Source organism: Pygocentrus nattereri, chromosome 26 (genome assembly GCF_015220715.1).
Source record: "Pygocentrus nattereri isolate fPygNat1 chromosome 26, fPygNat1.pri, whole genome shotgun sequence".
Taxonomy (NCBI): Eukaryota; Metazoa; Chordata; class Actinopteri; order Characiformes; family Serrasalmidae; genus Pygocentrus; species Pygocentrus nattereri.
Window position 1 is genome coordinate 23927564 of NC_051236.1, and position 23615 is coordinate 23951178.

The window sequence follows — 23615 nt, forward strand, 5'->3', positions numbered from 1 at the left end:
TAATATAGAACAAATGATTAGTGCACACCTCCCTGGGCCACAGATATCAAATGTCATCTGGATGCTAAACCTTATGGCATGTGAATATATGCAGATTTACTTCAAAAAAAGTGTGAAAAGGAGGGTAAAAAAAATAATAAAAGAAAAGAACCACACAAATTTATAACAGATAATTTGATTAAGATCATGCTTTTAACAGCTTAGGGAGATTCTGCGAACACAAACCCTGATTACATAAATCTCTAACCTCCCCCCACCCCCTTAAAGCCCCTCCATTCTGTTAGGCCCCTCAACACACACAGGCAGTGTTTGCTCTGACTACAGATAACATACAGACCACGGTATTCAGTCCCGCACACAGAGAACGCATGGTTTCAAAGCTAAACGCATGTAGACACTGGTACAAACAGGTAACAGTGATGGGTCAGACAGCTTTTTGACTAATGTGTGTGATTATATAGATTTTTCAGAAGCCTTACTCTAAGTTACATAAAAAAAAATAAACCATGATTTGCATTCAGGACACTGACCACTGTCTGCTTTCAAATTAAATACCACAATAGAGCTAATGTAATTTGCTTCACAAGATAACATCAGACTAATCTACTGCACATCAAGAGATGTGCAATACACTTGCCCTCTAGACTGTCCACTGACAGGGAAGGGAAAGAGTGAGTCAAGTAGAAAAAGACAAAGAAAGAGAATGAGAGAAGAGAGACAGAAAATGGAGAGAGAAATCAAGGAAAGAGGAAAGAAGAAAAAAAGACAGAAAAAGAGAAACAGACAGAAAGAAACAGAAATACAAAGAGAAAAATTAAAAAAGGAAGTAGAGAGAGAGCAAGAGAGGGACCAAAAGGAAGAAAGAAAGAGGGAAGGAGTAAGAGATGGAAAGGGCAGGGGCTAAATATAGCAGTAACAGAGAAAGAAAGTGGGAACGAAGAGCAAAAGAGATAAAAGATCAAAGAAAGCGAACGAGAGCAAAGATTGAGTACATTCATTACCAGCTGTGGACCAAGTTTTTGTTTGTTTATTTTGTTAGTTTTTTCATAAAAGTCCGTAAGTCCTCAACCTAGCATGCGCAGTACATTTCCTAAACTCCTATCTGGCAGTGGCAGCTGCAGAGTCTGAGAATCCTCACACTCTCCGGCCCTCACAGTGGCCCCAGAGAGTAATGTGACGCTGATTCAGCAAACCATTAAATCAAACCAAGGGGCATAAATTGCGTACTTTTATTATTAATTCCCACTTCAGCACCAGGTCCCATCAGTCAAATGCGGCTGTGGCGATGATGAGATCGATCGGGGCAGATGATTCATTAGCACTCTGGTGGCACTGTTCGTTCCTGCCCATCAGCTGCAGCACAGCCACTGGAAAGGCGGCCTGGGTTATGGATGTGCAATGGGAGGTGACGGTGGGCTATATGGGGGGTGGATGTGCATGCTGCTGTAATTTGTTTGCTCTGATGGAGCCTCCCAAGAGACCTTTTTTTTTTTCTTTTGGAGAGTGGAGGTTAGCAAGCATAACCAGTTTAATGATCAACAAATTCCCCCTCCCCTCCCTGTGCAGAGGTATATATATACAGAAGGCAGACTAGCTCCCTCACTGTTGTTCTCACAACAGTGAGGGAGAGGAAGCAGAGGAAACAATAGTGAGAGATTGGATAATATCTTAGTACAAACAGCTGAAGCCCTCTAAAATCAAAATGAAGGTTGCTAGCTTGATGATCCTTGGCAGCCTGTGTGCCATCAATGTAGCCCCTCAAACAGTCACAGAGGTGTCTGTTCTTAACAGTCCACAACCAATGGAAGCCCGGTCCCGCTTTGCGATGCTGGATGATGTGCGTCTGCTGGCTAACGGCCTCCTCCAGCTGGGGCAGAGCTTGCGAGAGTTCGTACACAAGACCAAAGGGCAAATCAACGACATCTTCCAGAAGCTGAACATTTTTGACCGCTCATTTTACCAGCTCTCAGTCGTGACCAGCGAGATCAAAGAGGAGGAAGAGAAACTCAAGGAAACCACCACCTTTCTGAAGACCAATAATGAGGAAATCCGCAATTTGTCGCTGGAGATCAACTCCAAGATCAACAGCATTCTGCAGGAGCGCAGTAACCTGCAGAGTAAAGTGGGCAGTCTGGAGGAGAAGTTGAAGGACCTGTCGCAGAGCATGATGCCTCTAGAGCAGCTCCAAGAGATAACCACACTGAAGGTGAGTGGACCTGCTTAAAGCTGCAAAAGAATTCATCTCAGACTGCAATTCTCATAGAATGGTCACCATGTCATATGGTTTTGATGAATTCCAACCAATCTAACAAATGCCATTCACATCTAAGAGCTAGAGAATTGCAGATTGTGTTTAAAAATTAAATATACAGTTGAATGAGTGGTGAGTGAATACAGTTTGAACACCTCTGGCAAAATCAAATGGTTTGTGGATAGAACTGAAAAATTAAGGCATACAGGGAGTAAAAACTGTATTTTTCTGCAAATTGTAGTGCACAATTTCAATTGAATTGCTGAGTTTAAGATAGGAGAATGCTATTTTTGCAGAGGCCACATTTTATGATTTATTTTTCTCCCCCCATTAAGTTAAATTCAGCAAATGAATATTAACTTCTGTATTAAAATGTATAAAAGTCTGACGCTCCAAAATTGCATAAGTCAGACTTTACACTGAAAAACCCCTCTCACATAAGCACTGAAAAAAGTTTTATTGCAGGATGTAATCGACTCTCAGGAGAAGACCATCAAAGACCTGCTAATGTCAGTGCGAGAGCAGCATGAGCAGCTCAACTCTCAGAAAATCAAAATCAAGAGCTTGGAGGAAAAGGTACATATTATGCACTGCTTAAAAACTGATTTCATTCATTCTTTCTTCATTCAGTTCACTCTTGTTGAGTCTACTTCACATGTTTTTTTTTTTTACTCCATTTTGATTTCAGCTTAATTATGACCCTTTCCAAGAAACAGCCGAAAAAACTTCAGACTCAAGTCCAGAAGCACCAGAACTTTTAGAGTACCTAACAAGTAACTCAACTGAATCAACTATGGACACAAATGGTAAGAGGAATATCAGACAAAACTATTACAGTCAATAAACATCAGAACTGTGTATAACACAGACTTTTGCAGACTTTCCCACAGACTGCAGTGAAGTGTTCAATAGAGGCCAGAGGAACAGTGGAGTTTACCCAATCAAGCCCAATCAATCAGAGCCATTCAACGTCTACTGCGATATCAGCTCAGGTAAGAAACAATCTATCCAAACTGATCTAACAGTAAGGTCACCTGCAAAAAACAGCAAACTTGACTGCATAAATACAAGACTATACTAATGAAATACATTAGTTACCTGACAGCATGTGACAAATTTACAGTACTTTTTTGCTGTCCTCCCCATAAATTTATTCAGAACATCCAGGGTTTATACATTTTCCCCAATTGTTGGATTTACAGATGGGGCAGCTACTGTCATTCAGCGCAGAGTGGACGGTTCTGTAGATTTTGATCAGAACTGGGACAAATATGAGCTTGGATTTGGAAATTTGGAAAGTAAGTACACAAAACAACACACACACACACACACACACACACACACACACACACACAAACAAACACTTTGAATGGATGGAATTACCATAATTAATACGATTATTAAAAAAAAAAAATCCTTGGGCTACTAACAACATGAACACATCAGCCACATAATTATACCGCAGCAAATATTACAAAGCCAAATGCGGCGCAAATGTTTGTCAAAAATCCTGCGACACAATTGTGTCACAAGCATGTTGGAATCTACAGTGAAGAAGTTATTCAATTCCTCTCTAATTCAATATAGGTGAAGAGGAATGCTGCAGATTGACAGGATAAAATGGTACAGAATAAACAGGTTTAAAATCGTGGTCAGGATCTGTCATGAACCTTTCATGCTAAAGGAAAACAAGCTTGTTGGGTTTGCCTCTGTAAGCCTTCACAAATGTTGATTGACAGCAGTATTTGGCCCCGGGAAAGCCTAGCAAAGCACATACTTTGAGGTTCCACCAAAAAGAAACTATTTTTACCTTCGGATAAGATAAAGACTGCCTGCGATTTCAACTTTAAAGCAATATGTTTGTCTTTTGTATTACAGAAGAGTTTTGGCTGGGCTTGGCAAAAATCTACTCCATTGCCAGACAGGGCGACTATATTCTAAACATTCAGCTAGAGGACTGGAAAGAGGAGAAAAGATCAATTGAGTATTTGTTCACTCTGGATGGTCCCACATCTCACTACACGATCCATCTGACACATCTGTCTGGAAACCTGCCGGATGCCATGAGCAACCACACCGGCATGATGTTCTCCACCAAGGACAAGGACAATGACAATCATGAAGATTCCAATTGTGCCCGTAACTACTCAGGTAAAGCACTCCTGTTAATAATGTACAGTTATATGCAAAAGAGTGAACACCCCTGGGCAACTATTCTGTTATATAACTATTATATATAACTATATATAACTATTATATAACACGTTCTGTTGATTTTCTAAGTGAAAGTAACATCCTCTACAGGGAGAGCACAAATATTTAATTTTCCTGCCAATTTTAGTACACAATTTCTATTTATTTGCTGAATTAAAAAAAAAAAAAACAGAAAAAAGGGACACATTAAACATAATAGTATGTTTATTTTTTTACTGTAAATTCAGCAAATATGCAGTAATTGTGCATTAAAAATGTGCAGAAGTGTATACAGGAAGAGTATTTATTTTCATTTTTCACTTATTTTCACTATATGTATAAAAATGCAGGTCTTAATTTGCAGGTCTTGATTTACATACTTGAGCCTTGAATTACAATCAGTCTTAACAATTTACAGGTGGTTGGTGGTTTAACGCATGTGGTGACACCAATCTAAATGGCCGGTACACCTGTATGCGCTCAAGGAGTCGTTCTCTGCGCAGGAAAGGGATCTACTGGAGACCTGGCAGGGGGAGCACTTATACCCTCAAATTTACAAAAATCTCCATTAGGCGATCGTCCTAGCTTGAACCTGGTTGACTGGGCAACTCTTAATCTAGGGGAAAAGGTCACACAGGCAGCGGTGACTCTGGCCAACAGAAGTTTCCCCATTCTCCTACACTCAATCCAAAAGTGCTGACGCTTCATCAAAGAATGATGCAACTAGAGCAGGCCATTAACCAGTGGCAGATATAAAGGAGACATTGCATGTGCTCATAATTTCTGAACATTGTTCATAGAGATTACAGGCATAGCTGAATGCACTTCTGGATTAATAATAGTAAAGTGTTGCATGCTATTATGAATTGTGATACACTTTGAAACCACTCATATAATAGTACATTAAGTAACTAGAGAAAGCAAGCCAGTGAATAGCAATGCATATGTGCGTAATAGTTTTCAGTGTCTTGCTTTTATATAGCAGTTTAACTTAATACCGTATTTAAGCAGTGTTCATATTTGCGCTACATTAGTCAAGAACTGTGCTATGAGTAGTAACTGTTTGCTCCGTTATGTTACTGAGTCATATTGACTCCTGGCTACACACTGTGCATACCCAACTGTACAGTATTTTGTTTACAGACTTGTCCTCATAAATATCTTGGTACATCATTTTTGTAACAAAAATAAAGTGAAATACTCAACAACCATATATTTTGTCTTCAGTTAAACCATGCATTACAGAAGAACTCTGTACACAAAAGCAAATCCTCTTTTAACCAACTCACAACAGGGATGACTATATTGATTTTAACCTTGCAGCAAATTAAAGCTCACTGCATAATACATTAATTTGTGCACACCTATATATGTGGCTGAATGTCACTGCTGCACTACTTTGATTTCGAAGCCAACTTTAGCTTCCCAAGTTGTTTGTCTTACAGGTACATCTCATATAATCGCGTCTCCAATAATCAGACACTGCTGGAATTTGAAAAATATTACAGTTATACAGCTATTGGTACCAGCTTGTTTTTCAGCAGATGCTTGTGTACTTGTGTAATGCAGCCCTTGGAGTTTGGTGGTCAGTCAACTACTGTTAGGTTAAGCCTAACCCCAAAAGACTGGCCATTTCTTTATGTCCACTACCTTGAAAACAAAGTGGACTTCTTCAACTTTAGCCACTTAAAGAGGTTAATGCTAGTGCAGTTTGCTGTGTTTGTACAACCTATCAGTGTGCAGTTGTGGCATAGGAGCCAGTTATAAAAACACTCCTGTTAGGGGGATAATTTCGACTTGTAAACTGGATGAACTGGTATATCACCCACTACTATCAGCATCTGTGTTAAAATGTGAAAAGTGTTTCCAGCTTATGTTTTTATTACAAAAAGGGTTAAATGGAATCCTTGGAGTGGGATAACTTGCTTATTTCAGAATTTCAGTGAAGTACACAGATAAACAATTAGCTACAGAAATTACTCCTCGAAAATAAGTGTCTCTTACAGTCTCTTACAACATCAGCCCTACTTGTGTATGCTTCATATCTAGAAAATAAATGTTTACTAGTCAGATATCAGAACTTCTACAGCCAGCATGACTGAAAATGAGGCTGACCTAGAGAGTACTCCCATGCCAACCATGGTATCTACTAACAAGCAAACATTTCCTTTGTAGAGGGCTATGTCAACATGACCAGCTGATGAAGGTCTTTGCCGCAGAGGCCTTGACTAAAATAGCTATTTGGGCCAGTCAGAACATGCACCACAACCTGCAGCAAAGGCTACACAGCCAGCCAGGTGGATCACAACAAGAAAGATCATTAACTACACTTAAAACTAACAATAATGTACACCCTAGTTGTGCAAATATGGATTGTGTGAGAACACTGAACATGCATAGTAAGACTTAGGCTACGTTTACACAGCAAAGTGGCCCAATCCAATTTTCTCCCCAAATCCGATTTTTTGTTTGGCTGTTCACACCATATTTTAAATGTGATCTGTACGTGACATCAGTCTGAACAGATCATGCTCCCAAACTGACTCATGCGCAAAAGAATGCTTCGCGTATCGTGCTCGTCTGGAGGTAAACAGTCATGACGGCCAGAGAATGCCTGTCACTCCCGTAGCTTCAGTTTCATCTTTGTCAGCATCACAGGAGCAATTAAAAAGTTCTAATGACTGACAGCAACACAATGTGTTAGAGTTCTCCGTAAAAAGGGTGCGTTATTCGCCCACGGCCAACCAGGCACAATATCTGTCCATGTGATAACCTTATAAATTGGCTGCAATTAATTCATTGTACATCCTGTTCTTTTTCAACTTGCTTATGACTTCTAAAGCCCTTAATGCATGTTTAAAGCATATCTTTCCAATTTCTTAATGCGGTATAGCCCATCCAGACAACTTTGCTCAGGTAAAGCAGGCTTACTGCAAACTCCCGGGATCATTCACAGCTCCGCTGATGGAAGAGCATTTTCTTATATAGCTTTTAAACTCTGGAACAGCATCCCAGAGGGTTGATAGAAGGTTGATAGACCAGAACCAGAAGGTTGATAGGCTCTTTTAAATCCAGATTAAAAACACATTTCTTCTGACTAGCATATGCCAAGAGTATTTAATCTCTTTCTTCTCCTATTGTCTGTGAATATGCTGTTAATTAATTTGGTTGATCTTTCCAAAGTTTTACTCATCTTCCTGTGTAAAGCAATTTGAGATTTTGACTACTGTTATTTTTTTCAACTGAATGTACAGTTAAAAAAATAGAAAGGGCTAATATGCAAATGAAGCATATCAACTGTGTATGGCTAACATACAGCTAAATTTTAGTACCTGTACGTGGTGTTGGGCACATATATGTCCCGGGCTGGGAACTCCAGGATCTCCCTGGTTGGCCGCACGCGGCTGTCTGGATAAGGCTTAACCTGAAGCAGCTCTGGAGTGAGACAGTAGTGAGGGTTCTCAGGTGCAGGAGAGATGTCAATCTTCAACTGAGCTGTAAGCAAACAGAATGATAAGTTCTTGAGACTATTCATTACCCAACTCCTTCAGTCAGTTAAGATTTATTAATCTATGAGTAACAGTCCATAATGACAAAGTAACAGATGCTCATGTGGGGTCACATTTCTTCTACACAAGCAGTGAGAAGATGCTGGTCCAAGATTCCCTGACAAGAATACCAGTTATTTAATGAAACATTAGTGCGGGCATCGTGTAACATAACATGTGCCTGAGATCCAATCCAGCATCTCCTACCTTGTCTTAGTTAGGAGGCATCATGAAATCTTAGTTACTTCTCTCTGTATTTTAGGACTGCTTAGACAGCCCTGATAACGTTTAAAGAACTGTGTAATAATAATTGCAGTCTTGCTGGTCGTGGGTGTCAAGTGGTCATATTTATTCATTCAAGCAAAGCATTCCCAAATAATAATAATAATAATAATAATAATAATAATAATAATAATAATAATAATATATTATAATAATTATTGATGGCAACCACTCTGAACAGAAAAGATTACAAAAGCAGGTCAAATGAGAGATTAGATAAACTAAGTGGATTTGAAGAGATAAGATTCAGTAAAAATCTGGTTCTAACAATTCAGACTCTGTGTGAGATGAAAACTATGGCAGGCATGGATGACATTTAAAAGGAAGCTGGTGGCTCACAGATAAATCTGATATGTTTAGAAAAGACTCTTAAGCAGCTTTATCTTGAGACTAATGTTCACAGTTTTAATGATGTAATTATAGGTCCTTTCACTACATTTTGCTCTGAGCTCCTAAAATAGGTGTCATGTTACATGAGATTGTTTTTATTAAAGGAAAATTTAGATAAAAGAAAGTTTTCAAAGTGTTTCAAAATGATGTATTAGTGTATACAATAAGGAGCATGATTCCAAAGTAAGATCAGGCACAAAGATCCAAAAATCATCTTGCATAGGTTTTGCATGAAAAGAGCTCCATGTTTTGTACAAAATGGTCTTCCTGGTGAAACTGCAAATATAGTCTTAAAACAAATTATTTAAACTGTTAGTTACCTGTGATGGGTCTAAGTCTACGTAACACCGAAGAAGGCCGTCTCATGTCAGCTAAGAACTTGTACAAGTCCTCATCGCTTAGTCGATCTCCCTCCTAGCACAAAAATACAAATACTAAAATAGTTAGGATAATTAGAAAAGAGCTTAACCAAGTAATTTTAAGACTCAATAACAAAGTAGTCAAGTAAAGCAACAGGGGGTAGAGCTCAAAGATTCATTCATTCAAAAACCAAGCCTGACTGCATGATTCAGCATTCTAAAGAGAACCGCAAAGCCTGCCAAACAAATCAGTACAAAAATATCAATGTAAGGTCAGTGAATGTGATTGTTTAAACTTCAGAAGGTTCAGTGACAGAGATGTTGCTGATATTTAGCCAAATAACTGGCCCAAATACAGAGAGAAACTTGGACTCTGGTCAATTCTACATTCTAATACTTTTCTTCTATTCCGCTTTTATTCCAAAACAGCCAGCTAATCATGAGATTTGAAAGGGCAGAGTCTGACCTGTTTGAAAAAGTTGGTGACTGTAAGGGTGGCTGGCCTGAAGCTGGTCAAATTGCAGCACTCATCTCCACTGGTGGTCCTTTCCAAAGAGCGACGACCCACGATGCTGGAGTTCCTGCGCTCTGACCAGGAACCTTTCCGCTCTATGTAGACAGAAGAACAAAACCAACCCAACATCAGGACAACATTTAACCAACAAGGAAAAGATAACGCTTCTTCGGCAAAGACAGTGAGATTTGTGTCCCATGTATGTGATTCTGAGGTAACCATAGTAAACAGCATCACTGAACTGGATTTTTTCAAGTACAATTCACCTACATTCACATATCAACAAGTTTTCGCAGAACAAATGACCACAGGATAAAGATATGAGCATGTCAATGCGCTGTTTAAATGCTGTTAAACAGACTGACCTGGCAAGCCCATTTCCAGCTCTGTGTCCCTCTCCAGACTGCCAGCACTGTTCACTATGTTCATCAGGTGGATTGCAGTCCAGGCGAAGGGCATCCTGTAGCGGCCGAGCCTCTGGCAGAACTGCTCCGATTGACTGCGCAGCTTTTCCAGCTTCTCTTTATTCTACAGAAAAAACATGTCATTCAGAAATACAATAGCTGTGGCAAACAAATAATTTTATTTTAAAAAATTGAAGGGACTAGGATTTTGCTATTAAACTGACTTACTTTGGCAGCATCTGACTCTTTGAAGACCATGTAAGGCTCTGCACATTCACCAATGTCTCCCTGCTGTAGAACTTTTTCAAGCTACATGGGCAGAGAGCAGAGACTAATAATGATGATGATGTTGATGATAATAATTATAATCAATTTATACAAAGCCTTAAAAAAGAAAATGTACATAAATCCAATTGTATTCTACACAAGTTCTACACTAGTACTCTGAATCGTTTACATTTCTGTGAAACTTAAAGAATGAAGAATACATAACATTATACACCATCATATGAACAGTCACTGACCTTGATAACCAGGAAGACATCTTGAGAGGGGTAGGTGATGGAGAAGATAGCGGAGCGGGCCAGGGTAGAGATAGCAGCCGACTGGATGTGAGGACGCAGCATAGATTTGGTCTGCTCCGAGTTCAGGTCAAAGAAAAAGTTCTCTGATATCTGAAGATAAAGAGAGACGAATGAGTTAGAAATGAATAACAAGATCTGAGAGATAAAAGCTTCTTTTAAAAGGTGACTGCTACCCTCTAGTGTTAGACTATGGAGAAGCATGGTTAAGAAACAGACATCCATAGTGAGGTGGTAAATAAATTTATGTACATTCTCAACTCTTCCACAAGTCATCTATTTTCACCCAGATCCAGAGGTAGAATGCAGACTGTTACTGCACAGTGGTGATTTTTGCTGGTTTGCCTTCCTGCTGTTTTGAAGGTAAGGGCAGTATACTGTTGGTTCAAAGCTGAAATTTACATTGATATTGGGTAAACAGTGTAGGGATCAGAGTAGGAATCCATTCTACACAACCCATTTGTTAGCCTTTCACACTAGACAATAAGGCAAAAAAATAGGTAGAACACCAAGTATAATACCAAGTTTCTCAAAACCCCAAATCTACCTTAGAATCATGTGATACAACCAAAGCTCAGCTGGGAATGAATGTTGTTGAGAAAGGCAGATATCACAGCAAGAGCTGGAGAAATATTTACTACAAATTGGCAGCTTACTTAATAAGAAAACATTATAAAGAGTCTTATTTGCTTATGCTTAGCAAGCAAGTCCTCTATCTCTGTGGTTTGTTGTACATGTGACATGCATACATGTCCGTCTACCTTTTTTCTCTGTCCTATTTCTTGTAGTTCTTGTTCTGTAGTTCTTGAATTAGTCATTCAGTTATGTTGCTGACCATCTTACAGCACTTGTGTGTGTGTATGAACATGTTTACAAATTCTGGAATATCACTTCAAAGCTATATGGGAAAGCTAGAGATCCACTTAGTCTTCCTTCTCTGACTATCAGGTCCTCACTGCTGATCTGATCAAGAACACTCTAGGTAGGCAGGAAGATGCTGAAGAGTAACAAAGATTAGAATACACCTCTGAGGCTTTATAACAAGACTTTCACCACAGGCACGCCATCAGAACACAAAGGCCAGGATACAGCTTGCTAAAACTCAACAGTACAAACAATGTACTGATTATAGGGACTGCGCACTCGTCATCATACTGTTCTGTATTAGTCTCTTGTCCAATGCATATTATTCGCATAGTTTATTGTACAGAAAACTGTATAGGTTACTCTGTCGTTGACTTTTGTTCTGTTTTCAGTTTATCATTGTGTGCTGCTGTTCTGTGTGTAATGCAGCACCTTTGTTACAGTGGGAATATGTGTCACTCCACCCATCACCAGGCTTTAATAACAGGGATAACAAAGCTTGACTACTCTTGACAAACAGTCCCATGAAATGGATGGACTATGTATACTAAAAGGATGCAACTACTATATGGTTCACTCAATGTAGATACAAATACCCTTAAAGTAAATGAAATTCTGCACATTACTATCATCACCATTTCATTTAAAATCCAATACGCTGCACTACAAAAAAAATAAAAGTTTTCAATTACTGTCCAAACGCACTACATCAAAGACGCTGCCCAGAAGAAAAACTTTTTTTTTTCAAGGGCAAATACAGCATCAACTAAACGCTGAAGAATGACAGCCTTAAATGTTTGAAAATGAGCAAAATAAAATGCATGAAATATGAACTTGATCCACAGTCTTAGTATTCATGTAATACTTCTGCTGACATTTGCAGTACAACTTGTAACAGCCTGGTTTAAGGTAAATTTTAACAATGCTACAGAAGCAAGCCAACTTTCAACCAACAACGCACAGACGTAAGCATAAAAGCTTACCTTTTTCTTTTCCTTGACATCATATAAAGCCAAACTTGCAAATATTGGCTCAATTTCAATCTCAAACCTTTGAAGAGAGAGCAGAGCGTCAGCAGAAAGCAGCACATAGTATTAGATTATAGTGGCATATAAAGGAAGGGGAAGCTTTTAAGACGCTGTCCTCGACTTACTTCAGGGACAAGCACTTGACAAGCAGCCTCTGGCCAAAGTGTTCTTTAGGGACATCAGGCACACAATGACGTTCAATGGGCTCCTCCTTAAGGAGACAAGACAGAAACACAGCAAACAGCATGAAAGATACTGCAAGGAAATAAATACAAACAACCAACCTGGAATACATGAACACAGTCACATCAATAAGAGGTGCTGTGTAGATTTTGTTTGCCGTCACAAAGAGCAGCTTAGGTGGATGTAGCAACAAACCCTTGTCTCTCCAAAAGCTATCCTTAATTTTTAACATAAGTTAATATGATGATTTTATTCCAATTATTCCCAGTTGTATTGCATTTCCATTGGCCCACTGATCATGAAATGTTCCTACAACCTAAGGGCTGCCCTCCTAGTGTTTTTGCATGGTGTAAAGAAGAAGGAAAAAAAAATCTGTAAACAAAAAAGAGCAGTTATAACTGTGACTATTTCCCTAAGCTACTTTGGAGATCTGAGAATTTTTTATTTAAAAAGCTACTGAATTCATCTTTAATCCTTTTCTTCCACTCAGAAAAACACTAATAAGGGAATAAATACAAAAACAAACACAATGTGTTAATTCCCAAAACTCTCCTCACACTCTTGCAATAATTGCAATTTTTAATCCAGGACCTGGTTTGGCTAATCAATGCTTTATATGTTAAATCAGGTGTGCTTGTGATGGAATTGAATAAATCCATGTAAGGGCGGGGGGAAGCGGGGAGACTGAAGGCAAACTGTCATTCCAACCAGCTCATTTACTTTTGAAAATAAAAACATTGCTATTTTTACTGAATTTATGCTCATTCAATTCATTTTATTTATTACATTTATTCTAATGACAGTGTTTTTATAGTAAAAACATGCTTCAAGATGAATGGTTAGAAAACGGTAAAACATTAAGCTTTAAATGGTCTTAACAAGAAATCAATATGCAAACAGATAAAGAAATTTGGAATGTGGTATTTTTTCGATTTGATTTCTTCAAATGTTGAAGTCTTGTGGGAAAGGTTGCAGACAAATTTTTACAAAAACAAAAGTCAATATTTTTCCACATAGCATTGATGGTTTTAAGCCGTTAAAAAACACTGCCAAGCTAGTTTGTGTTTAATGTGAGAGCAAATATTCTCAATAGGATTTAAATCTGCACTCTGACCAGCCCAAAACTAATATATCTAATAAAATCTAATATTATATCTAATATTGTTAGGACGCATTAAGATGCCATTTTAAACACTTCTCATGCTTAAAATGAAGCATGTATGTGCTTCTTAGAGGGAAATTTACTGCCTTTGACTGACATAGGTAACCACAAGGAAGCAATATGAGAAAACATGAAACACAAGACAAGCGCTAAACATTTCAAAACTTACATCAACTGACAATTCTATAACATTCAGATTGGAGTCATCTTCATGTGGTGGTGTGCAGTGTTTAAAAACAGCCAAAATCATTTTCCTCTATGTTGGCAGAGTGAGAAGCCACCTGCAAGGCTAACTTATCAGCTGCGAATGAAATATGGTGCTTTTTCCTGTATGCTCAGCACTAAAGTTTATGATTTTTCAACTTGAAAGTGTGGTTTAGAAATGCATTGGGCTCTGCACAGAGTACAGAAATGCTTTTCAGTTGTGGACGCTTTCACACCTTCATGTTCACTGAAAAGCAGGTTTTCCAAATTTCATTAACAAAATTAAGACTGTCTCATATTCAAAGTAGTGAAAAACTGACACAATCACACGGGTCAGTGAAAATGTCTTACCTCATCGAGAGCAGGGTGCAGGGCAAAGAGCTCGCGGTGGCGGTTGGCTTTGCGCTGGTCCTCATTGTGCCGGTCAATCTCCTCATTAGGCACTCGGTCCAGCAAGTGAGGCAGCAGAGCATCAGGCTGAGAGTTCTTCAGGTCAAATATACTACAAGCCCAGCTGCCCCGTGGAGTGTCATCTATAGACATGGACCTGCGCTTCAGATCATCCTGCACAACAAATGCACAGTAAAGAAGAGCACCAGAGATACAGATGAGCATCTAAATCAATGTTGGATTAAAGTCTCACCGTCTACACAGGCTTACCTGATCATCTTGATAGCTGCTGGGATCTGGTAGCTCATCTGACTCAAAGACCTGCTTGGGTAAACCTCTCTGCCTCTCCTTCTGTTTATCTAGAGTGTTGGGGTTAAAGCCTGTACCCAGCTTATGGTACCTGCGGCATCAGTAATAATATGTTTTTAGACATTTTCAATTATCAAACTGATACACCGGGGTCCTGAATGGCTGGTGTCCCGCACAGTTTGGTGATGCTCCTGCTCCAACATACCTGATACAACTTATCAGTTTATTATTATTATTATTATTAATATTACCACATTAAAGAAGTCTGTGTGTGTGCAAGGACATCACTTAATTATACGGGACTCCATCCTGCCAAGACCAGAACTTCAAGACAAAAAAAGTCTACCAAACAAATTACAACCTGTTTATATGTAGCACTATGAATGTATACAATTTGATGTAATCTCTCATCCTATACAAAACAGCTTCCCCTTCATGGAATTTCTGATTAAAAATACACTATATGACCAGATGTATTTGCTCATCTGCCTTCACATGCATATGAACTTGTGACATCCCATCCTTAATCCATAGGGTTTACTATGTCTGCCCACACTTTGCAGCTATAACAACTTCAACTCATCTGGGTAGGCTTTCCACAATGTTTAGGAGTGTCTTTATGGGAATTTTGGACCATTCTTCCAGAAGCGCATGTGTGAGGTCAGACACCGAGGTTGGACAAGAATTCCTGGCTCACAGTCTCCGCTCTAATTCACCCCAAAGGTGTTCTATCGGGTTGAGGTCAGGGCTCTTGAGGGCAGGCCAATCAAGGTCTTCCACACCAAACTCGCTCATCCATGTCTTTATGGATCTTGCTTTGCGCACTCGTGCACAGTCATGTCACAACAGGAAGGGGCCATCCCCAAACTGTTCCCACAAAGTTGGGAGCATGAAACTGCCCAAAATCTCTTTTGGACAAAAGTCTGCTGAAGCATTAAGAGTTCCTTTCACTGGAACTAAGGGGCCGAGCCCAACTCCTGAAAAACAAGCCCACACCATAATCCCCCCTCCACCAAACTTTACACTTGGCACAATGCAGTCAGACAAGCACTGTTCTCCTGGCAACCACCAAAGCCAGACTCATTGAAGCTCTCTAAGCACTGTTTTTGAGCTAATCTGAGAGCACCATGAAGTTTGGAGATCTGTAGCAATTAACTCTACAGAAAGTTGGCGACCTCTGTGCTATGTGCCTCAGAATCTGCTGACACTGCTCTGTCATTTTACGTGGCCGACCACTTCGTGGCTCAGTTTCTGTCGTTCCCAATCCCAAATCCCACTGACTGTGGAATATTTAGTAGTGAGGAAATTTCAGGACTTGTTGCACAGGTGGCATCCTATTATGGTACCACGCTGGAATTCACTGAGCTCCTGAGAGCGACCCATTCTTTCACAAATGTTTGTAGAATCAGTCTGCAGGCCTAGGTTCTTGGTTTTATACACCTGTGGCCATGGAAGTGATTGGAACACCTGAATTGAATGATTTGGATGGGTGAGTGAATACTTTTGGCAATATACTGTATGTGGACACATTATTAATATCCTAATTATTGTGTTCAGATGTTTTAGCCAACCTTGTTGTTAAAAGGTGTATAACATCAAGCAAATAGCCATCAATTTCCATTGATAGTAGAATGAGTTGCACTGAAGAGCTCAGTGACTTAAAACACAGCATTGTTATAAGATGCCACCTTTTCCAGAACTGACTTTGTGAAACGTCTGCTCTGCTAGATCTGCCCTGGTCAACTAAAAGTGCTATTATGGGCAAAAGGAAGTGTGTAGAAGCAACAATAGCTCAGCCATGAAGCGGGAGATGACTCAAACTCACAGAGGAGGATTGCAGAGTGCTGAAATGTGTGGCACACAAGAAATGCTTATGCTCTGTTGCAATCTCTTACCCGAGAGCTCAATATTTTCTCCAGAAGCAACGACACAACAAGAACTGTGCACCTGGAGCTTCTTGAAATGGGCTTCCATGGCCAAGCAGCTGCACACTAAGATCAGAGCGATTTAAAGCACACTACAACTGGACTGGAAGTAGTGGAAATATGGCCTCTGGAGTGATGAATCGCGCTTCCCTATCTGGCAGTCTGATGGGCAAATCTGAGTTTGGCATTTGCCAGGAGAACACTCACTGCCAACGGTACAGTTCGGTGGAGGAAGGATAACAGTCTAGATAATAGATTTCAACATCAGTGACAGACCTCACAAATGCTCTTTTGACTGAATGAGCATATATTCCCACAAACTCCAAAATCTTGTGAAAAGTTTCCTAGAAGAGTAGAAGCTGTTACAGTCAGAAGAACAAGCAAGGGGAAACTCCATATTCATGACCATGGGTCACCTCAGCAAATCACAAGCAGATTTGATTAGATTAGAGGCAGTTCACGTTAAGCATTCAGCCTAGAACAGTGTTCTTCATATAACCTTTCTGTTCAGACTGGGTGAAACTTTTTACTCTAACACAATAGCAGGCTTTGTGATCCAAAACTCGTGATCAGGCTATAAACAAACATGTAACTGTGTGAGAGACGGAGCTTGTGATTGTCTACTCTGCTACCACCACTCAGCCTTGTAAGAGACAGTTTTATCAGACCGCAACCTCTGTTAAAAGTTAAAGAGCAGAAGAACAGCTTACAAGCACCAGAAAGTAACACAATCCACAAGCAGGTGAGAGTGTGCTTGGACACTCTAGGTGAAATAACAGTAGATCAGCAGCACTCTATTATTAAGTGCAAGTGGTGTAATTAAGGAACTGAAGTCTAAGGTATGCCATACTCATGTACCACAAAACCTGAAATATGAGCTTCCAGAGAAAAGTAAGGGCAATTGAGAAGATAAAGGGAGAACAGGAAGAGTAGGTTTGAATTTGAATGAACATACTACAGTATAGAAAACAAACATGGCTAAGTGACAAGCACACCTTTTTGGCTAGATAACCTGTGACAGAGATTGTTTAGCACGATACTCACTCCACTACTGTATACTCAGCTTTCTAAGACATACAAGATTTTCAACATTTCATAAAATAAATAAAAGAAAGGTGGGTTTCTTACTTGCGGTTGACAACTGCCCAATCCTCAGTGTAGGATCTGGTACAGTCACGAACATGTGCGTCACTGTCTCTGAAAAACAAAATAAGTACCATGGATATCATTATAACAAACACTTAACTATTCTTATCAGAAATGTTAAGAACAATTGATTAGATAATTATTTAAACTATTAAGTATTTAAACTTTCATTAACAGAAAATAAAGATACCATCTTTCAATCAATAAATAAATAAATAAATAAATCAATCAATCAATCAATCGGTACGATACCATTTTTTCTTTTCCAATAATGATACTGATATTCAAACCCGAATGTCAATCAATAATAAATGAATATTTTTTCTTAAAATGAGCCGTTTTTAATAGAAGCATTTCAATGAAGCCTGCATTTAAAAGTATTCCATCATATTCAAGCTGCTCAAAATAGCAAATATCTGACGCAGCATTTTCTGCAGAGGTCTGATGCTCGTACCGGTGCCATCTCTGATGGTAACTATTATTCATCATGAAAGATGTTTTGCATTCCCCTCCAAACTGCATTATCACCCTCAATAGGTCACCATTTTGCTTTGCTTAGTGGGGTATCCTGCTATTAAGGCATCTTTACTGCACTTCAATTGATTTCTCAAAATTTACTTCATAATGCAATTACTGAGATATAAACAAAGCCATTCAAAGTGGTCCGATGTGAAATGGTGCATTTAAGACAAACTTAACTTGAACTTACTCATCAGAAGTCTCTTCTGTAATGGTGTTTACAACACGAATATAGCCATTTTATTTACTATCCAAACTACCAATGAACCTATTCTTACATGCAGTGTTGATAAAGGTAAAACAGCCGTTAATCTAAACAAAATTGTTTTCTTTGGATACTACATTGCCATACAACACCTTCCATGAATGTATTTTTAACTATAAAAACCATGTAATATAAGCACTGAATATACTACCATTTCATGTGATAGTTTTCTGTGAGGGAGCTTTCAGAGGCATTAAAAGCTTCAGATATCTGGTTCCTATCACCACCACTGTGAATAATTAAGTTTTCCTAGAACAGAACATTTCACAACAAATCATACTGAATGACTCCAATCTTAAATACTTAATTATAAAGAATTCTAAATTGATGGAATCCTTATAATAACAAATCTTAAGGTAAAAATTTAGTATTCCACCAAATATTGGCTGTAACATTACAAGAAAAAAAGTTGTACACACGCCAGAGCACAAAGAGCCCTTTTCACATTAACTTGAAGCCGATTTGAACATAAGGGAAAACTGCTAATTTAGCATAACTAGGTTATGGCCAGTGGAAATGGGCCTGAGAGAAAAGTGATAAGAACTGCTGTCCGGAAATGCAGAGAATCAGGGCACAAGGGAGTTCCCAAACTGCTCTAAAGATAACAAACAGGTTCTATTGAGAAATACAAAAAATAATGCATGGGAAATTACCAGCAATGCAATAAAGAACACAGAAAATAGCGTGGGAATGGCCAGAATAAACAAGACTAAGAAGGGCTGGAAAAGGATTTGAATGAAAGGAGTTCTGCAAAGGGGACAGTCAATAGTTCAAAGCCAAGACTTATTGGATTCACTAGATTTAAGTGTCATTTACACTGCCAGCATGAAAAACTGTTCTACTAGGCAGCATGACAAGACCACTAAACAAGCGTCCTCCAAAATTCTCATTCACATAACTACAGAAAACTGCTCCATATGGCTCCTTCAAAAACTAGACATCCAGATCATAAAATGGAATCATGCTGGTCTTATTCCTAACCGAAAAGTCTCACTGTCACGGAATCAAAATAGCATAGCTTTGGTGTGTAATTACGGGTGTTCCACCCATAAGAGCCATGCTTTTCTTTGCCATCACATTCAACACAAAAGATCAGTGTTTCTCAGCGGAAATTTATCTGGCCAGCGCCACAAACAGGGAGAGACTTCATCAGCTAGTCTCAGCAAGTCCTGGCAGACATGACTTCTTCAAAGATTCTGTACATTTTCACTGTGGAATTAAGGAAAGCCAGTCTGATTGGCTGCACAGACCACTCGTGAAAGAAGAAAGTAACACACTTTACCTTACATCTCTCCATTTGAGTTAAAAAAAAAAAAAAGGAATGATTGGCTTACATCACACATGCTCTCCTTGCCCAGAGGATTCCACTGCAATGGTTGTAACTGTCCAGGCAATCATATGTCTTAAGGAAAGACTGCCTTACAGACAAATCCAACAATAACAATGGCACATTTTTATGCCGAACCATTTTCTTGACTCCCCAGACTACAAAGGCACAAGGCAACTGTAAATAGCATCTCACTCAGAGCATCAAAAATGAAAGAAGTAATTCACATATCTTCAGAGACAAGTTCATTTTCTTCCACAATTTCCAGTCATCCCCATGAATGCTAAAAAAAATGTTTAGACGCCACAGAATTTGACAGATGAAATCCAGGGTTAGACATTGCCTATTGCAAAGTGGCCCTAGCCACAACTTTTCAGCCATTAAAAATGCAGAGTCTGTGGCTAGAATCGCCACTTGCCTCGAGCATTTTTGTATTATTTTTCCCTTTTAACAAACCTGTTTGGTCAGACATGGCACTAACTGTATCCAGTCAGAATTTGCATAAGTTTGTTCAATTTAACCACTGCTCTTTCCCCATGGTTTCCCCGGTGAGCTGCACTGCCTGGAATCATACTGTTTCATGGGCTGAAGCTAATATCACTCTATCAGTGTTTCTCACAGGTCTGAAACAAACTTGGGGGAGCATGAATACCAGAACTCATCACAGTATAGATTCTTTTTTTTTTTTTATGTGTCCGGCTATTCGATTAAGGAACCAACGCAGTGATTGTAACTGTGAAGCATCTCATGGACAAGTGAGGTTGACACTTTGGGCTCTTCTTTATTCATAACTATATAAAATATTTTGTCTTTAGAATTGTTTCAAATGGGGCAAAATGGGACAATATTCTTGAAAAGGGGCAAAAATATACTTGGGTGGGTATCAACATACTTTGGGGGGCAACCAAGTATAATCCAGGTGTGGTAAACACCGTTCAATAAAATAAGGTCTTTGATAAGCTGGCATAGTATCGAGAGGCTATTTTAATTAAAATTTACGTTTTCAAAGCAATACTTGACTGTTTTTTGGTGCTAAGGCATGCTTATTAATTGTAAATACAAAGTGAACGCCACACACATTTCTGTTTTGGCCACAGGATTCACTGCCTTGGTGGCCTGAGAGGCCAGTGCACAGTTTCATATCCGTCTACACCTGGCAATATCTAGCTCTATCTTTATCATTGTCTCATAGCACTGTCAAACATACATAACTGCAGATATCACATATCTGCTCTCAATATTTTACCCATAATTGAGTAGTTACAGTTTAGGAGTCAATGAATACACACAAATGGTTACATCTCTACCATGAACACACACAGAAACACACCCTTCCTCTGGAACAGCCTGGCCCATCGTGCGGCACTCTCTGGGCATATAAAGCACTTCAATATCATCTGGAGGGAACTCAATCAGGTCTCGTAGAGGTCCTGACTCTATGATTGGAGGGTGGGTGATCAAATACTCTTCAAAGTCCACTGGCTCCACTGGCTCAGTCAATGGGACCTACAAACAGTGAAGAAGAGAAAAAGAACAGGAGAAGCACAGACTTAATATTTTTACCATTCGTTTTAACTTCTCAAACTTTTGTGAATGAGATTAATTGTGCATATGTTCACTACATTTACACTACAGGTGAATTTATTTTTGCAGTTTTTACTTATCAAATCCACCTCAACCTTCTGATGTTTAATGTCAGCAAAACATTCATAAAGTCTTTTTATATAATTTTGACGTCAAACTTTGTTGTTACAGTGGCAAAAGTATCTGTAACTTATATACCTTCTAATAGGGTATAAGGCATTACGAACGGCTTGAACGAGTTTAACTCACATCTGTTTAGAACGACCATACAAATAGCTGCACATATTCAAAAGGCCTTGAGAGACAGCATGCTGTCACTTTTAACTCAGTCAGTTTTGTTCTGGAAGGCAAGCCAGTTTAACAGCCACTCATAAATTCCTCACCTCAAAGGCATCAAAATACAGTTTTAAAATTACAGGTGTCCAGCTCATAAACCAGAAACCACAAGCTACCTTAAGTACCCAAGGTGAAATATAAACACAGTCATTTAAAGCACTTAATGAAAGGGAATCTTTGATTTTAACAGTCCATAATGAATCATCCACCACATGAAGCACAAAGGGAAAACAGACAATTTTCATAGACTTTGTTACTACGTTATACTCACCGAGTTGCTTGCTGCATGACCTCCAACATTGAGATTTTTGAGGAGCTGAGGGGAACCTCCATACTGACCAGCAATCTGCTTCCTCACTTCAGCAGCTACAGTCCTGAAAAGCAAAGAGAAAGACTCCATGTTATTGTCACGCATCCAATGGACACCATGCAAAGGGTTGGAGAGAGTTGACAGATAACTATCCATTGTCTCTTCATGCTAAGCACAATCAAATCTTACGATCAGTTCTGCACGGATTCTGAACAGCAGAAGGCCTGCATGGAGGCTACATCAGAAGATATCTGAAGAGCTTCATCAAGCCCAGCAATGCAAGATGATATATCATGTCTCAATCATTGAATTTCTCCTGCCTACATTACTATTTTTCCTGCATTTGTCATTAATAATTGTGTATAAAGCTCAGTTGAATTTGAATGTAGCCTACACTCTGTGCATTTGTTTCACCATCTACCATGCTTAAACTAAAACATTAGCATTATACATTATATACAGTATAGCAGCTCACAATGTTTATTTTCCAAAATAATTACTGGAGTTTGGAGATAAAAAGATTCTAAAGTAATTTCATAAGCTTTTTGTCATATAATCTTAAAACACACACATTTATAGCAGTGCTTAATGCAGAAACTTCATAAGAAGCTTCTTTATCTGAATAAATTGCTATTGCAAACTTTCAATACTACTTCGATGAGGTTTTTAATGTTATGTTAACATATGTAAGCTAATGCTGTACTTTGACTTACCCAAACTAATTTTAATACTGTTTGCAGCAGTTCTAGCTCATATGTGCACATTTGAAGCTTGTAGCAGATATCCAGGTAACATGTTTTACTGTGTGTTTTACAGTTAATCCTTCAGTAAATAATTAAACTTAAAGCTGAAAAAGACTGGAATAGCCTGTCAGCACTTTGCTGAGGTAGTTAAAGTCGTCTTCTTATGTAGGGTCATGTATACTAGGGTTTCAGGCCCTTCAGTTATGTGAAAACTGAGACTAATGTGTGACTGCAAACATACATGCATTAGTGAAATCTTGCATTTTTTCCTCCCTTAAGCCAGGTTGTGCCAAGGTATCCTACTTTAAAAGGTTCCAGGGTGCATGCAAGCCTATTCATCAGTAGGAGAAACACAGAGCCAATGCAAATCTGAAAGTGAAGTTTAGTGAATCGTTCAGAATCTTTCAACAGAATGATGCATCTAAGAGTTTCTAATTTTCCCCAGCCCTAGTGATCACTCAGTGCAGTGAAAAATCATGGCCTATACTCGATCACAAACAAAATAAGAAGAAACAGGGGATGATTTTGGCGTTTCTGCCTTTAACATGTATAGTACTGTGTAAAGACCACTTTGTCAGGTTGGTAAGAAATGCTTTTAGCCCAGTACTCAGAATACACGAGCTTATTAACATTATTTATGTCACATCAATATCTATACCGAATTTTATCAGCACTAGGTCAAGGGCCCTACATCTAAAGCAGCCTAATAAACCTAAGTAAGGGAAAGAGGTAAACGTTCATTGTGGAAAAATAACATTTTCAGGCCTTGTGGATTTTATTTGCCTCTTCTGTTTAATC

General features: G+C 38.9%; 2 protein-coding genes across 17 annotated transcripts in view; one reads left to right on the plus strand and one right to left on the minus strand.

Annotated features, from left to right (window-relative positions):
• dock7 (dedicator of cytokinesis 7) overlaps positions 1–23615 on the minus strand; it is a 67669-nt gene that overhangs the window by 40727 nt on the left and 3327 nt on the right. For all 16 annotated transcript variants that reach the window (XM_037534808.1, XM_037534807.1, XM_037534804.1 and 13 more), the window contains exons 2-14: positions 22036–22138; positions 21175–21350; positions 17716–17784; positions 14624–14753; positions 14315–14527; positions 12540–12625; positions 12370–12436; positions 10466–10615; positions 10170–10250; positions 9903–10065; positions 9490–9632; positions 8985–9078; positions 7777–7939 (exon numbers count right to left, since the gene is read on the minus strand). In XM_037534808.1, coding sequence (XP_037390705.1) covers positions 7777–7939; positions 8985–9078; positions 9490–9632; positions 9903–10065; positions 10170–10250; positions 10466–10615; positions 12370–12436; positions 12540–12625; positions 14315–14527; positions 14624–14753; positions 17716–17784; positions 21175–21350; positions 22036–22138 — 1638 coding nt within the window. The remainder of the gene's footprint in view (positions 1–7776; positions 7940–8984; positions 9079–9489; positions 9633–9902; positions 10066–10169; positions 10251–10465; positions 10616–12369; positions 12437–12539; positions 12626–14314; positions 14528–14623; positions 14754–17715; positions 17785–21174; positions 21351–22035; positions 22139–23615) is intronic.
• angptl3 (angiopoietin-like 3) lies at positions 1594–5655 on the plus strand. Its single transcript, XM_017721844.2, has 7 exons — positions 1594–2206; positions 2717–2827; positions 2940–3057; positions 3130–3243; positions 3454–3549; positions 4130–4402; positions 4863–5655. Exons 1-7 carry the CDS (start codon positions 1703–1705, stop codon positions 5027–5029), a joined length of 1383 nt encoding a protein of 460 aa, XP_017577333.2. The 5' UTR covers positions 1594–1702; the 3' UTR covers positions 5030–5655.

Bases quoted from the DNA above. Each gene is read 5' to 3' on its own strand.
- angptl3 (XM_017721844.2), top strand. From the start codon at position 1,703: ATGAAGGTTGCTAGCTTGATGATCCTTGGCAGCCTGTGTGCCATCAAT. The intron at 2,207-2,716 runs GTGAGTGGACCT...GTTTTATTGCAG, and splicing joins AAGAGATAACCACACTGAAG to GATGTAATCGACTCTCAGGA. The intron at 2,828-2,939 runs GTACATATTATG...TTTTGATTTCAG, and splicing joins TCAAGAGCTTGGAGGAAAAG to CTTAATTATGACCCTTTCCA.